The sequence below is a fragment of the Canis lupus genome, chromosome 15 (genome assembly GCF_048164855.1).
Source record: "Canis lupus baileyi chromosome 15, mCanLup2.hap1, whole genome shotgun sequence".
In the NCBI taxonomy this organism is placed as follows: domain Eukaryota; kingdom Metazoa; phylum Chordata; class Mammalia; order Carnivora; family Canidae; genus Canis; species Canis lupus.
The window spans coordinates 35,896,917-35,914,951 of record NC_132852.1 but is presented as its reverse complement, the minus strand read 5'-3'; the positions used below and the strand labels follow the sequence as shown (position 1 = coordinate 35,914,951).

Here is an 18,035-nt window from a genome sequence, read left to right as displayed (position 1 = left end):
ACAAAACACAATAGATCAATGAAATCAGGAGCTAGCTTTTAAAAAAAATAAATAAATAAAATTGATAAACTTAAAGCCAGGCTTATCGAAAAGAGAAAGGACCCAAATAAAATTACAAATGAGAGAGGAGAAATAACAACAATTACCACAGAAATATAATTATAGGAAAATATCATTAAAAAATATACCAAAAAATTGGTCAACCTGTATAAATTGCTAGAAATATATAGACTTTCAAAACAGAAATAGGAGAAATAGAAAACTTAAGCAGACCAATAACTAGCAAAGATATTGAATCAGTAATAAAAAAAAACAAACTCCAAACAAACAAAAGTCCAGGGCCAGATAGCTCCACAGGCAAATTCTACCAAACATTTAAAGAAGAGCTCATGCCTATTCTCAAACTACTCCAACAAATAGAAGAGGAAGGAAAACTTTCAAACTCATTCTATGATACCAGCATTACCCTAATACCAACACCAGATTAAGACTCCACTAAAAAAGAGAACTATAGGCCAGTATCACTGAAGAATATTGATGCAAAAATTCTCAATAAAATAGTAGCAAATTGAATCCAACAACATAGTAAAAAAGTCATCCACCAATCAAGTAAGATTCATTCTTGGGTTGCCAGGGTGACTCAATAAGCACAAATCAATCTATGTGATATGACACATTAATAAAAGAAAGGATAAAAACCATGGTTATTTCAATAGATGCAGAAAAAGTACCTGACAAGTACAACAGCCATTCATGACAAAAACCCTCAACATAGTAGGCTGAGAGGGAACATACCTCAACATAATCAAGACAATTTATGAAAAATTCATAACTAACATCATCTTCAGTGGGAAAAACAGAATTTTTCCTCTATGGTCAGGAACAAGACAGGGATGTACACTCTCATCATTGTTATTTAATATAGTTCTGGAAATTGTAACTACACCGATCAGACAACAAAAAGAAATGAAATACATCCAAATCAGCAAGGGAGAGATCAAACTTTCACTATTTTCAGATGACATGATACTCTATATGAAAAACCTAAAAGACTCTACCAAAAAATTGCTAAAACTAATACACAAAGTTAGTAAAGTTGCAGGATATGAAATTAACGTACAGATATTTGTGCATTCCTATACACCAATAATGACACAGCAGAAAGAGAAACTAAGGAATTAATCCCATTTACAATTGCACCAAAAACTACAAGATACCAAGGAATCAACTAACCAAAAAAGTTAAAGACCTGTACTCTGAAAACTATCAAAAACTAAGAAAAGAAACTGAAGAGAAATGAAAATATGTTCCATGACTCATGGATTGAAAGAACAAATACTGTTAAAATGTCTATAGTACCCAAAGCAATCTGCACATTTAAGTAATCCTTATCAAAATACCAACATTTTTCACAGAAATAGAACAAAAAAATCCTAAAATTTGTATGAAACCATAGAGACCCTGAATAACCAAAACAATAATGAAGAGTAAATCTGAAGACATCATGTTTCCAGCATCATAATCACATCTTTATGTTACAAAGCTGGAGTGATCAAAACGATATGGTACTGGCACAAAAATAGACACATAGATCAGTAAAACAGAATAGGAAACTCAGAAATGAACTCAAAACTACATGGTCAATTAATCTTTGTCAAAGCAAGAAAGAATATCCAAGGAAAAAAGACAGTCTCTTCAACAAATGGTATTAGGAAAACAGGATAGCAACATGCAAATAATGAAACTGGACCACTTTCTTATACCACGCACAAAAGTAAATTCAAAGTGGATGAAACACCAAAATGTGGGACTTGAAGTCGTGAAAATACTAGAGAACACAGGCAGTAACTTCTCTGACATTGGCCACAGTGACTTCCTTTTAGATATAGCATCCTGAGGCAAGGGAAACAAGAAAAAATAAAACATTGAGATTTCATCAAAATAAAAACTTCTGCACAGCAAAGGAAACAATTAGCAAAACTAAAAGGCAGCCTAAGAATAGGAAAAGATATTTTTAAATAATGTAACTGGATAAAGGTTAGTACTCAAAATATATAAAGAAGGTATAAAATTCAATACCAAAAAAATCAATAATCCAATTTAAAAATGGGTGAAAAACATCGACATTTTTTCCAAGAAGACATACAGATGGCTAACATACACATGAATGCTCTACATCATTCATTATCAGGGAAATACAAATCAAAACTGCAATGAAATATCACCTCACAGTTGTCAGAATGGCTAGAATCCACAACACAAGAAGTAGCAGGTGTTGGTGAGGATGTGGACAAAAGAGAACCCTCTTGCACTGTTTGTGAAAATGCAAATTAGTGTATCATTCTGGAAAACAGCATGGAGTTTCCTCAAAAAGTCAAAAATAGAAATATCCTATAATCCAGCAATTACACCACTAGGATTTATCCATAGTATACAAAAATACTAATTATAAAGGATACATAAACTCCAACATGTATAGCAGCATTATCTACAATAGCTGAAATATGGAAACAGCCCAAGACTTCATCGACTGATAAATGAATAAAGAAGATGTGAGATATATATATATATTATATATATATATATCACATGTGATATATGTATCTATCTGAGATATATCTCAGATATATCTATCGCTGTGGCCAATGTCGATAGATAGATAGATAGATAGATAGATAGATAGATAGATAGATATCACATATCAGATGTATATATATATTATATATATTATATATAATGGAATATTACTCATCCATAAAAAAGAATATCTTGCCGTTTGCAACGACATGGTTGGAGCTAGAGAGCATTATGCTAAGTGAAATAGTCAGAGAAAAACAAATACCATATGATGTCACTCATATGTGGAATTTACAAAATAAATAAGCAAAGAGGGGGAAGAAAGAAAGAGGCCTAAATAAACAAACAAACAAATAAATAAACAGATCTTAACTATAGAGAACAAACTAACGGTTACCAGATGAGAGGTAGGTGGGAGAATGGTTGAAATAGGTGATGAGGATTAAGGAGGACACTTGTGATGAGCACTAGGTATTGAAAGCAAGTGCCAAATTACTATATTTTACACCTGAAATTAATATTATACTGTATGTTAACTAACTGTAATTTAATTAAAACGTTCATAAAAGGATAACAAAATATGCTGAAACAGCTAAGAGAAAAGAAAGAACTAAGGAAATTCAGGAAATGGAACATGATTTATGAACAAAATGAGAATAATAAAGATAGAGAAATTATAAAAAGAAATGAAACAAATTCTGGAGTTGAATAATGCAATAAGTGAATTGAAATTCATTAGAATGGTTCAAAAGTAGATTTGAAGAGACATAAGAATCAGCGGACTCAAGAATAGAATAATTGAAATTACTGAGTCTAAGAATCAGAGAGAAAAAAAATAATTATAAGATACTATTGTGCAGAACAATATATGAATTATGGAAGTCCCTAATAAAGAAGTTTTTTGAAGAAACAATGGCCAAAAACTTCCCAAATTTGATGAAACACATGAAACTATAAATCCTGGAAGCTCAACAACAATAAGAAGGATAAATCCAAAGGGCATCACATCAATACACTTTATAATCAAAGACATTACAACCAAACTATCAAAGTTAAGATAAATATAGAATATTGAAAGCAGCAAGAGAGAAGTAATAATAAATTATCAGTCAATTTTTCATCAGAAATCTCAGACACCAGGGACAACTGTGTGGCTCAGTCAGTTAAGTATTGGACTCTTGATTTCAGCTCAGGTCATGGCCTCAGGGTTGTTAGATCAAGCCCCGGATCAGGCTCCATGTTAAATGTGGAGTCTGCTTAAGATTGTCTCATTGCTCCTTTCCCTATTCCCTCTGTGTCTCTCTTGAAAAGAAGAGGAGAGGAGAAGAGGGGGGGGAGGGGAGGGGAGGGGAGAGGAGAGGGAGGAGATATCACATATCTCCTATAGAGATTCTATCTATAGAGATTCTCCTATAGGAGATTCATATCTCCTATAGAGAGTCCCTAAACAAGAAAATAACACTGTTTTACTGGAGGATAAAAATGAGAGAGAAGAGAAGAGAAGAGAAGAGAAGAGAAGAGAAGAGAAGAGAAGAGAAGAGAAGAGAAGAGAAGAGAAGAGAAGAGAAGAGAAGAGAAGAGAAGAGAAGAGAAAGAAGAGAAGAGAAGAGAAGAGAAGAGAAGAGAAGAGAAGAGAAGAGAAGAGAAGAGAAGAGAAGAGAAGAGAAGGGAAGGGAAGAGAAAAAAATGAAAAAAAAAAAAAAAGAAGAAACCTCAGAGGCCAGAAGACAATGGGATGACATATTTAAAGTGCATTTTGCATTTATGCAAAATGGTACATTCACTTTAGAAGAAAGTCTAGCAGTCTCTTACAAAATGGAACAAACTCTTACCATATGATCTAGCAATAATACTCCTTGGTATTTACCCAGAGGAGTCAGAACTTATGCCCACACAAAGACCTGAACATGGATGTTTTTAGCAGTTTGGTTCACAATTTTCAAAACTTGTAAACAACCAAGATATCCTTCAGTAGCTGAGTGAATAAATAAATTGTGGTATATTCAGACAATAGAATTTTATTCAGTGCTGAAAAGAAATGAACTATTAAGCCATGAAAAGGCATGGAGTAAAGTTAAAAACATATACTAAGGTGAGGAAAATAGTTTGTAATGGCTACATAGTCTAATTTTCAATTATATGACATTCTGAAAAAAACAAAACTATGGAGATAGTAAAATAATTAGACATTTCCAAGCATTAGGAAGATGAGAGGGATAAATAAAAATTACTAAGAAACTATTCTAAAGGTAGCAATGGTTTTAATTTACGTCAATTATGTAAAACTAAGAATAAATTGATAGAGATTTGATTTCCAACTTATTAACAATACTAATAATTTAAAATACATTAAAACAGATATAAAGCAAAAGTAGTCATTTATTGTCATTTCTTAAAAATTTATTCCAATTTCTTATAAACCTTCATTGCTAATATAAATGGACATAAAACAAATAAATCAAAATATACTTACCAAATTCTTTTCAACTACAACATGCATTTCTATATACTGAGAGAACTCAGAAAGTGGCTGAAAAAAAACAAAAATTTTATATCAAAATAGAAGTATTACTTAAATATTTTAATATATATCATTACCTCATGAATTCAGTGTCACAAAATATACTTTTATATATAAAAAAAGAATTAGATAATATAATCAAAACTTGCTATCATTGAATCATTTTCAGAAATTTTGCCTTTGTCACTTCTTTTGCATTTGATCAAATATTCAATTTACTCAAGAAAAGCTTTCCATTACTTCCAGTGGGCAACTTCTCATTGGTACTGGGCTATTCATATTATTTTCTCTAAAGAAACTTTTCTATTGACTTTCCATTACAAAATATGTGTGTTTAATTAGCTTAAAAATTCTATTATACTGTAGCGTGTGGTCCTCTTTTTTTTTCCTATACCCCAAAGGAGTGAGGACACATCTCTATCTAAAAGAATGAGATATCATTTGAAAGATAAAGTAATTTTTGTATAATTTACTTCAGAAAAACGTTAGCCAAATAATTTTAAAAAAATGTTCGCCAACAAATAATTAAAATGACAAACTTTCTTAAATCAGATCACAGATATTTCAAGATGTATATTCTGAGTATGATGTGATCCACTTAGATCATAGTAGTTAAATTAGGCATAAATGTGAAGCCTAACGGTATTTCAAATCTTGCTTATCATTTATGTGACTTAGATTGTTTTCCCAAAATGAGGACAAAGTAATAATTGTTATAATTACTATTAATAAAATGTTACTTTTATTCATCATTATTTTTCATGAAGGAGGAACGCACATGTGAGACAGATGCTGCAAGCACTTTGAGACTATAAGTGTGGAAAATTCAAAATATTTTGTTACTAAAATAGCATATCGTCTATATGCACTGAAAAATATTTGGAAGCAGAAAAGGATAATCAAATATCAGAAATTGAGGAAAATTTTGTCATGTTTATTTTAGTGTCTGCATTTTTTCTTCTTTACACTGATATTTAATCCTTTGAAAGTTCAAAACCATTGCATTTTAAACTGTTTTTCTTTAACATAGAAAGAGAATAATTAAGGAGGGAACAACAAATCTGGGGATTTAATAAAGATGAAAAGAGTGATGATTTTAGTAATTTAAAGGAAAAAGAAAAGTTGAGAAAGGTCAGATAGAAAACTTTAGGATTGATTACTCATTTTCCCCCCCTCACTTTAAAATTCTTTCTTAGCCCAACTTTTGGAGATTTGAGGGTTTCATTTCAAAAATGCTGATGAGGGATCCCTGGGTGGCGCAGTGGTTTAGCGCCTGCCTTTGGCCCAGGCTGCGATCCTGGAGACCTGGGATCGAATCCCACGTCGGGCTCCCGGTGCATGGAGCCTGCTTCTTCCTCCCCCTGTGTCTCTGCCTCTCTCTCTCTCACTGTGTGCCTATCATAAATAAATTTTTTAAAAAATTTAAAAAATAAAAATAAAAATAAAAAATGCTGATGAAATCCCCTTATGGTTTACTGCTTTCTTGTCATTTCTTCCAAAATTAAGCACTAAATTTTGCATAACAGTCTTGCATATAGGATTCTATCCTTTTATTAAAGTCCCTAAACAAGAAAATAACACTATTTTACTGGAGGATAAAAATAAAATAAACATTTAAATTAATTGAGAAAAATAATGTATTAATGGATTGAGAGATTCAAATCTGTTTTTGTTTTGTTTTGTTTTGTTTTGTTTTGTTTTAATGAATATTAGTGTTGCTTAACATACCCTGAATTAATTTTTGATCATTGTCATACTTGAGATTGGGATTGGTAATATTCAGTTAATAATAATTTATTCATTTACTGAGCAATAAGCTTGTATGCAGAAAAAATACACAGTTCATCCTAAACAAATAAAAATTTAAGACAAAAATGCATAAAATAATGCCAGGAATTGTGTGTGTTGGAAAAGTGAGTAGATATTTGATTTCAAAAGACCTCTAAAGCCATTTTATTTAATAAGAGAAAGTAGCCATATACAGAGACAATTTGCTTAGATATATGTTATATAAAGATATCTCCAAATGCAGGAAAGTTTCCTTTAGTCAAGTAAATGCTAAAGAATTATATCTAAGCAAGAAAATCACATAATACTACCTGATGATCTAATTGCAACATGGATAGGTTAAAGATTTAAGTTTAAAAATTGTCAAAGGTCATTAATACAAATATTCAGGGAGTAAGATGGGACATGAAGATAAGTGATGATAGATACATAAATGATAGATAGATATAGGTAGATAGATAAGTAGGTAGATAGATAATGTGTGTTTGTATATTTTATCTTGGGATTACTCAAGAAAAAAACTTGAAAGAGAGTGGCAGATCTGTAAATCACAGTAGATAAATCAATGGAAAAATACATGACAAACAAATGAAAACCTGAGATATAACATGAAAAATATCAGTATCTAAAATGTGAATGCATAAGGAAAAGTCAGAAAAAGTGGGATAGAATGGAAAACTGGAGAGTTTTATCAGGGAGTAAAGTGAGTAAAAAGTTCTAGAGAGTTTTTATTTTATTTCACCATCCATATCAAACTTAATGGCAATGGACTGAATCCTTTCCTCCTAAGATTGGAAAAAGACAAAGATATCTCTTCTCACTAATTCAACATTATACTTGATGTGCTAACCAGGGCAATTTAGCAATTAAAAATAAATGGAAGGCATCTTAATTGCAAAAGAAGAAGTTTGCAATAAAAATTAAGTGTGCAATAGTATTTCAATAAAAAATGTAGAGATAAATTTCACAAAAGAAATTTTGATGACAACTTGAAGACTAAACTGTATAAAACATTGCAAAAGAAATTAAAACCTAATAGCCAAAGGCTACTCAATGTTCACAGATAGAAAGAATTAATATTGTTAAATGGCAATATTTCCCAGAGAAATCTACAAAATCAACAAAATCCCATCTGGCTTTTTAAGGGAATTAAGATAAATAAAATTTTAAATTTATTTGGAAATGAATACTACCCAAAGTAGCCAAACAGTTTCATAAAAGAGCATCCCTGAAGAGTGTACATCTACTAATTCCAAAGCATACTTCAAAGGTATAGTGGTTAAAAAAAAATAAAATGTGGTTCTGGTATATGAATAGACATAAAGATCAATGAAACATAACTGCAAGTGCAGAAATAATTCCAAACATTTATGATCAACTGTCCTTTGGGTGAAAAAAAAAATGAAAATTCAGTGGAACAACGTATATTTTTTTCAATAAAAAAATTTTTTGGGAAAACTAGATTCCAAATAAAAAATGATGAATTTAGAACTCTATCTGATTCCATTCAAAAAATTGACTTAAAATGTATCATATATTAAAATGTAAGAGATTGAATAATAAAAGTTTTAGAAGAAATATAGTAATGATTTTTCTAACTCTGGTGTGGTGGATAGTTTTATCTGTCAACTTGATTGGGCTACAATGCCCTGATTTGTAGTTAGACATTATTCTAGATGTTTCTGTGAAGGTAGTTTTGAAGATAAACATTTTTATTGGGGGACTTTGAGTAAAGCAGATTACCCTTCAAAATGATTGGACCTCATCCAATCATACATATATTACATGCATTTTGTTGGTTATGTTTCTCTGTAGAAATGTCTGCCCTGAAAGAAATCCTTAACTACTGTATTTGCTGAGCTGAGATTGTTGAAAACAAAACTCAATCTCATTTATATGAATGGATGAAATATTATGCAAATTGAATTTCCAATGTTACATGTGTCTACTATTAAAATGTGGACATAATTGGGAAGGAATAAGATCTTGAAAATTGGAATAAAAACATATGGGAAGACTCTGATGAAGCTCGAGTTCACTGAACCCCTAAATTCTGATGAATCTTCTTTTCTAGTAGAAGCAATCTCTCCATTCCTGTATAAGAAGATTAACCCTGTCTTTCTTGAGGAAAATGTAATGGTCTCTCATGAGGCTGTCGCCTTTAAAGATGCTGGTGACTCTCTTCAGGACCCTAGATATGTATCTTCAATATTTATGTGAATTGCTTTTGTGTTAATTATATCAAAATTTTGGCATAATAAATATGGAGAAAGGAGTGCATCTGCAGACAATAAAGATCTAGATCACAAGAAAACATGCTACTAACAGTGGAAAATGCCAGGTTGTAGTTCTAATAAATTGAATACTAGTTTTAAGGCTTACAATAGAGGTCATGAAGTTTCTGGTATATCTATCTATCTATCCAGTCTGTAATGTATGTTAATGTAAATAATTTGTACATTAGAAAAATACATTGTTTATATTGCTGCATAGTAATCATATAGTTTACTCAATCACCTACCTCTATACTTTGTATTTTATGGGACATTTCTCTTGACTCAATATCCTTCTCAGCATATAAAGAAACACCTTTATTCTTATGTTTTACTTGATAAACCACATGTTCAAAACCAATTGAAGGCTCCAAGGGCTCAATACCATAACTTACATTTTCAAACTGTAGTAAGCCCCTACAAATATCAAAAAATAAGTAAATAAATAAAATAATGCATTTTTAAAGTCAATACAATAAATAAATAAGAAAATGACAGTGAATGAGTTTAATAGTATGTAGATTATTTTGAGTCAGTCTTAGATGGTAAAGTAGGAAAGAGTTACTGAATGTCCACAAACTCACTGAATGGCAAGAATTGTAACATAATTGGTATTCATTTAGCCATTAATATTTTATAGTTACAAATATATCAAAAATCTCAATTCAAGATTGAGTAGGAGACATAACAAGAATTTGCATATTATGCTTTTCCACTGACAGTTTTCTACAATAAGCCATGCCTCACTTTAAAACTCCTGAATATAATTTTTAAGAATTTAAAAATTTGGGGGGCCCTTGGGTGGCTCAGTCTGTTAAGCAATTGACTCTTGGTTTTCGATCAGGTCATGGTCTCAGGGTCATGAGATGGAGCCCCCTGTGGCAGGCTTCATGCTCAGCCTTCTCCCTCTGCTCCTCCCCACTTCTGCTCTCTCCCTAAAAAAATAAAAAATAAAAAATAAATAAAAAATTAAAAATTAAAAAATTAAAAATTTCTAAAACACGGTTCTACTTTGTAATCATAAAATTATATAACGAACCTGAGTCCAGAACATGTGCTAACGATGGCCATAGAATTTGGATAACCTTCAATATACCCTTGGTAGTAGCAAAAATTCTGAAAAATAAAGATACCTCTATTAGCATAATTCATTAGAACAATTCATGTTAAAGGAAATATTTTCAAATATTTAAAACATATATGTTTATTTGCATATATGTGTCAATTACTCATTATTTCCAAAATAGATTTATAAGATTATTCCTTGAGCATTTGATTCAATTATCCAAAAATTTTCCTGTTATAAATTACACATGACATTTGCAGTCACTAGGGTCAAAGTAAAAATCATCAAAAACTTTTTTTCCACACTCTCTTGACTTAATTTTGCAGGATAGAGGTTAAAAAATTGAATCCAAAAGATAATTTGTTCTTTTCAGAATTACTTGAGTACAATGGCCAACTAACTTGCATTAACTCTCACTGATAATAAAGCAAAAAGGTAAAGGAGGGGGACAGGGAATCCTCACTAGAAACAAAACTGCATTTTTTTAAGATTTGCATTTGTAATGGTTTTCACTTGAGGGCACTCCTCAAGTCAGGTCAGCATAATATTTCAACAAAAAAACCCAAATTATTGACCAGAGTTTGAAAGTGTCTAGAAAATGAGATATGATATTCAAGAAAGGAGGAGGCACAGAATCAGGCTTTAAAAATGTGTGCTATTAACTCAGGTGTAGGTTTTTTACTTACAACTAAATTGACACTTTATGAAAATAGTTTAGTAGAAACTAAAACCAAAAAAAATGGAAGAACTAAGGAGAGCTTTTTGGTTGTCTCCAAACTCAAGAGTAGAGTTTGGAAACTGGTTCCCGTCTAGTTATTTGTCTGCAATAGCAAGAATAAAAAAAAAAAAAAAAAAAAAAAAAAAGTCACAAGCTCCAATGTATCATTGAATATGGCTAGTATATGATTTTAAAATATTGTATATATGAATAAAAGAAAAACGTGGCCCCTAGTCAAGAGAACAATCCAAAAGAGAGCTGACCCTGAAATAAGTCAGGATTTTGGAATTAGTAGAGGAAAAAAAAAAGGCATTAAATCAGTATTAAAAATGTGATCAAAAATATAAAGGAAAGTTTGAGAACAATAAGCAAATTCAGCAAAGAAATAAGCGTTATACAAATGCCAACTCTAAATTTTAGAACAAAAAATATATTTAAAATGAAATGTACAGGATAGGTTTTACTGCACATTAAAGAAGGTAAAAGAAAAGGTTAAAAAAAAGAGTATGGATCTATAAGATATTATCAAATCTGAAAGAAAATTGAGAAAAAAAAGGGACTTTAAAAATTAAATATAGTTGCAGCAACCAGTAAGGCTATATTATCTAACATATGCTTAATTGGAGTTTCTGAGAAATGGAAAGAAAAAAATAGGTAGAAAAATATTGAAGAGATAATGGCCAACACTTCCCCAAATTCAGTGAAAAACTACAATTACAGATTCAGAGACTGAATATACAAATGGACAAAGGCCAGACCAAATATTAAAAATAGTCCTTCAGTAACCTGTCCAGAAAACCAATCCCATTGTTGACAATAAATAGCCCAGAAAGCCAGCCCACTGCAAATCAGATTTCATATTGCTATCTCCAGTAATAATCCAGGAAGCCGAACAATAACTTATATAACAGTCACCCCCAGATAATCAAGACTTGATTAAAAACTTTCAGCTTACCTAATTTTTTGTCTCTCCTTCCAATTTAGGACCAAGCAGAGAAAATTAAATATGTACTCCTAAACATAAAACATAAAATACTTCACCATTTCTAGTTAGCCTACACCTTCCTCAGGCCAACAACCTCTAATCAGGGATTCATGAAGCTTTCCCTTTTTTCTATCATATGAATGAGATAGGGACAGATAGGGCTAGGCAGGGAAAGATAAGAGAAGGCCCCCCCGAGTCAGGTTCCCATAAATCCCAAGGACATTGAGATGCAACAAAAACAGAGATAGGAAGTAAATCCAGCCCCCTAGCCCCAAAATGCTAGGGAGTATCTTCCTTTAACATCTACCAAGTAATCACCAAGACTCAAAACAATCATATGTCATTCATTCAAAATGGCTCAAGAAATCCCAAGTCCATCAACTTTCTAATGAGGTTTTCTATAAGAGGCAAGCTGAAAAAGCCCTCAGTGGCAACCCTGTCAGGATCCCTTTCACTTCTGAGAGCTTTCTCTGTATCTTTGCTTAATAAACTTCTATTCCTTTACTCCTCTCATTTCTCCATGAGATTCATTTTTTGACTCTGTAAGACAAGAGCCAAGTTCTCCCACTTCATAAACCTTTCCTACTTTCCTCCTGCTTTTGAGTGTCTGCCAAGATTCAACTCTCTCACTCTGGCAAGCTTTGAATAAGTAGTCTTCACTTATTCTCATTGTTTGGTTTTGCTTATTTCCACAAGATCTAAGGAACTCATTAGTATAAAAAAAAAAAAAGCAAGCAGTAGAAACTACTTATGAAAGTGACCAGATATTAGATTTAATAGGAAAAAAACTTAAAGGAGACATTATAATTATGTTCAAAGAATTATTGAAGGAAACCATGATTTAAAAATAGATGTATGATAATATCATATCCAATAGAGACTATCAATAAAAGGTAGAGATTGTCAGAAAAAGTAAAAAACAAGACAAATCTATAATCTGTCAACATGTACCATGCTTTAAATTCAAAGATACAAATAGATGGAGAATAAAAGAATGAAAAAAGTTGTATCATGAAATAGCATCCCCAAGCAAATCAGATAAAATAGACTTAAAAAAAATTTTTTTACTAGAAATGAAGAGTAACATTCTAGAATTATTAAAGTTTCAACACATCAGGAAGATATAACATTTTTAACACATGTGCACCAAATAACAGAACACCAAATGCACAAAGCAAAAAAAACTAGGTAAAATTAAAAGCAGAAATAGACAATTCAACAATCATAGTTGGAAACTTTTCTTTTTCTATTTCACATTCAGTAATGGATAGAACAACTAGACAGAAGATCAACAAGAAGATATAAAGCTTGAAAACAGCATAAATCAATGAAGCCTAGCAGACATCTGTTAAACACTCCACCAAATAACAATAACAACAGAATATACATTCTTCTTATGTATACACAGAACATTTTCTAGGATAGACTATATGCTAGGCCATAAAAAAGCCTCATTTAAAAGTATATAAATAATAAAAATATGTTCCTAAAATAGCATGAAATTCAAACTCGTTTACACAAAAATTTGGAAAAACTCACAAATATGTGGAAATGAATAACCTACTATGGGTCAAAGAACAAATAAACCTGAATCCACAAAATACTTTAAAGTAAGTTAAAATGAAGGTATACCATACTAAAAAGTATGGTAGGTAGTTAAATTAGAGATAAATTTATGTGGATAAGCGCATATATTAAGAAAGAAGAAAATCTTTTCTTTTTTTAAATATTTTATTTATTCATTAGACAGAGAGAGAGAGAGAGAGGCAGAGACATAGGCCAAAGAAGAAGCAGGCTGTCTGTAAGGAGCCTGATGCGGGACTCAATCCCAGAACCCTGAGATCACAACTTAAGCCAAAGGCAGATGTTCAACCCTGAGCCACCCAGGTGCCCAAGAAAGAAAAAAATCTTAAATTAATATCCTAACCACCCACCTAGGACATGGGGAAAAAAAAAAGAAAAGAAACTAAATCTACATCAAACAGAAGAAAGGAAATAATAAAGATTAGAGTAAATAAATAAATAAGAACAGATAAAAAATAAATCAATAAAACCAAAATGTGACTCTTTAAAAAATTAAAGAAAAATGACAAATCTTTATAATAGCCTGAGTTTGATACAGAAACTTATTTCTCAACAAATAAAGTGCATTAATGGGTTTATGTGCTTGAGATTAACATAAACTTTACCATATAACTCTATCAGTTGAAAGCAGCTAGTCTGGTTGGAAGATTCCCTAGGTTCCTTAATAGTCATATACCATGCCAGTTGGTACTCTAAAAGGCTAGGGTTATATTTGAACCAGAGATCATCATGGTTTTCTGATGGAATATGTGGGTTCAGGAAATAGTGTTGAGGTGGGAATGTCTCCTCTCACGATTATACCAAATAATCTTTTAGAATTTTTGCATTCCATCTCAGTAAGGAAATTTGTCCTTACATAAAACAGTACATAGCAGGGACATAAAAACAGTTCCACTAATTTGGAAGATGAAAACTTCCAACTGGATGTGTTCAGATTCTTATTTCACTAAACAAAGGCTAATCTAGTAGTTGGAGTGACTGACTCTGAATATCAAAGGGAAATTGGTTATCTTTACCAATAAAAGCAAGAAGGGCTATGACTTGAACCCAGCTGATTATTACAGCAACCAAAAGAAAGTATAGTTAAAGATGCAATAAAGATTTACTCTATTCTGCTTGATTAATATCCATAACAAGCTAAGGTTCTGGGTGAAAGCAATGGGAACAAGGAATAGGTAATAGGGAGGAAAAGCCATAGACAGCAATTATAACTTAATACAGAAATCAAGAAAATAGTGCCTTTGCATATTTTCTCTTTTTTTCTTATATGTATACATATGTGTTTATTTGTATGAGCTAACCATTTTCTTTTTCCTTCTTCCTATTGGTTTATCTACAAGTTGTTGAAAGTTAACTTCACAATTTAATCTCTAGTTATCATAGCATTAATTAACGATCACAATGGCTCTTGTGATTCTTTTTATCCTCAATTGAAGGGAAGAGTGGGAATTTCTTCACTCGTAAAAAGGGTAGCTGAATCTTGTTAAATAGAAATATAGGGTAAATATGTTGTTTTACCAGAGTTCAAATGTGTGCAAATGAAGCCTGACTAGTCAAAGTTGTAGACTTTATCAATTATTGATGTATTGGCACTCAGCTTCTAATAAATCTTTTATCCGCTTTGTGCAAGTAAATCTAGGCTCCTAAATTATTTTTTCCTTTGCCAAGAGGCACTGGAGATTTGCCAGAAGAGCATGTAAGAGAGCATGAGAAGAGAGCTTTGTTTCCTGGTTCCAGTGTGCTGGTTTGGAAAGCTCCTGTAAGTGTCCTGCTCATTGTACCACCAGGATCCCTCAGTACTTGATGATTCTCCAGTACACAGATCCTTTAGTGCATGATGGTCACTAGCACCCATCAACCAGTAGTTTCCTTTCATGATTCAGATCCCTTTCCTTTTGTAGCAGAGTAGTTTTGTGAGATACTGCTTGGTGAACAGCTTTCCTGACTACCTTAAACAGATTTCCAGAAAGTTCCAAAAAGAAATTCTATGGCAATACTTATGGGTACAGCACCATTGTGGCTTCCTGCTCTTCAGCTTTAAGTGTTCCAAATACATGAGATATTCTTAAATGTATATGAAGAGAGGCACAGTTGTGCCTCTTCTAACAAGGTTTGGATCGCAGCCCTGGGATAACAAGACTGTCTTCTTTATCCCAGTTCTGGGGTTGCTGGCTGCTTCTTGTATCTGGTATTCCAACGTTAATTTTAGAGTTCTCTCTACTTATTTTTTAATCCAGTCTCTGTTGCACTTAATAATTCTTTATGTAATATTTTCCCTGTTTAAGTTACTATATGGTTTCTTTACATTGAACTATAACAGTATCTTATTTTTTTTAAAAATTTTTTCATTAGCATATCATCATAACAGATTACTTTGCCTTTTTTTTTTTTTAATTGTGGGCCCATGTAGAGTTTCAACGGTTCGAATCATAGTTTATAAGATCAAAATAAAATACCTGGACCTTTCTACCAGCTTTTTCTACTTCCTTCCAAAGGTGGTTTATATAATTCAGATTGATAAATTTCTAATCTTTTGGAATAATCAGTAAGTTATATCAGCATTATAAATATTTGGAAAAGTTAAAAATAAATAAGTAAAAAAATCATTTTTAAGTAAGCATATGATAGAATTTTCAGAGGAATCAAAAAATTATTATTATTATTATTAATCAATTTCCTTCTTTGGTTTTTTTCTATTTTTATCATTGCCATTTCTTGCACTGTTTTCTTCTATCGCATCTTGTTTAATGTTCTTTTTGCACTAAAAAGAATGTGTATACTGTTGCTACTCTGTGTTATCTCCTATAAATGTTGATTAGATGAAGATGATGGATAGTTCCTCTCAAGATCCACCAGATTTGCTATTTGTTTCCTCTTCATCTATCAATTATTGAGAAAATATTTAAATCTTCAATTATTTTAATAATTTATATATTTCTCCTTTCATTTCTGCCAATTTCTGCCTCATGTAATTTGAGATCTATTTTTATGTGCATACAAATTTCGAATTGTTATGCTATCCTGGTGATTTTACCTTTTAATAACATGATGAATATTTATTTGTTCTAGGGAAATTGTAAAGTCCACATTCATGAATGGCTTATACTTGTGAGCTCTAGGCAATAAATAAATTCTTTCTATGTCTAATGGACTAATCTGTTCTTTTGTAGCTAAGTCTGTATTTTCCAAGATAATATGACTTTGAGGGATAAAAATCACTTGTAGATTTTATTAAAAACAAATTTACCTACACTTTTAACCTAATTCAATAAACTTTCCTGATTTTCCCTGCACTACAAATAGGCCTGCAGTTTTGGCAAATATCAGTTATCTATGTGGAACCATATATGTATTACATTTGAAGCCAGCATTAACAACCTACTTCATTCAGGTTTTCAATAAAGTATTCTTTGCTTTGTTTTTTAAATTATACATTTATCTCTCATGGTCACCTCCTGGGATGTAGGGGCAGAGGTAAGTGCTAGGAATGGCAGAATTACATAAAATTCCGGTATGGGATATTGTAGCTCTGGTGTCTCTTTGTCCCACTGGTTCCAACTCGGTCTCTCTCTCACACACATGCACATACATGCTTTTATGCCACACACACGTATCATACATTTATGTGTGTATGTGTGTATAGCATTGACAGCACATAGTATTTATGTATTTCTGTAGATGACTCACGTAAAATTTAAACCTACTCACCATATCTATTATTTCTTCTGTTAAAAGCTTAGTCTAAACAAAAATGCTTTAATTTCAAAGTACTGGTTGATTCACTACACAGAAATCAGGAATACAAACAGAAAAAAAAAGCAATAAGAATTGGTAGGGCAGTGAGAAAGAAAAAAGAAAACAGTATATCAGACATGGGTCATCCTAGCAATTTTATGCACGTTTCTTGATTATTTTTACAACAAAGCATAGACACTATTAAACAAAGCTTCAACTGTCCAAATACATGAGATATTCTTAAATGTATATGAAATTCCATGTATATTTATTTAGTCCTTGAACATGTTAGACAAGTCTTTGGACTCTCCTTCTCTTCCCAGATTTACCTTTCTTGATTCAAATTGTGGGTTTTTTTTTTTTTTCATTTTAAGTATTTCATGGTATTTTCAACCTTACTGCTACCTGTACTTAAGCACATACATCATCATGAAATAATAGCTTAAAGAAATCACAATCCTTTTTGGTTTGGTTAACCATCTTTGTAATAAGGGCTAACTTGTGACGCGTTGTAAGCAGAAGGTTAGAGGTTCTCAGAAAAGGAAAACGAGACACAGTTTTTGTGACCCAAGGGAAGTCATTTTAGGCTGGCAGGTTTTTTCTGTAATTTATCCCCACCAGCACACTGTATTTGCCCAAGCACACTTCCTGCAGAGCTTCCTAGGAAGTATCAGAATTATAAAGAAATGCAAAAACCTCAGTATTTAAGGATTTTAAGGTAACAAAAGGAATGCAAAAACTGAATCTCTATCAGGCCCGGAAATAGCCTAAGAATATCAGAGGAAATA

At 31.7% G+C, this 18,035-nt stretch overlaps 1 protein-coding gene across 4 annotated transcripts in view; it reads right to left on the bottom strand.

Annotated features, from left to right (window-relative positions):
* ADAM2 (ADAM metallopeptidase domain 2) overlaps window positions 1-18,035 on the bottom strand; it is a 119,690-nt gene that overhangs the window by 88,123 nt on the left and 13,532 nt on the right. For 3 of the 4 annotated variants that reach the window (XM_072776552.1, XM_072776553.1, XM_072776555.1), the window contains exons 5-7: window positions 10,199-10,275; window positions 9,408-9,576; window positions 5,051-5,107 (exon numbers count right to left, since the gene is read on the bottom strand). In XM_072776552.1, coding sequence (XP_072632653.1) covers window positions 5,051-5,107; window positions 9,408-9,576; window positions 10,199-10,275 — 303 coding nt within the window. The remainder of the gene's footprint in view (window positions 1-5,050; window positions 5,108-9,407; window positions 9,577-10,198; window positions 10,276-18,035) is intronic. The other variant, XM_072776554.1, reaches the window with a different exon arrangement.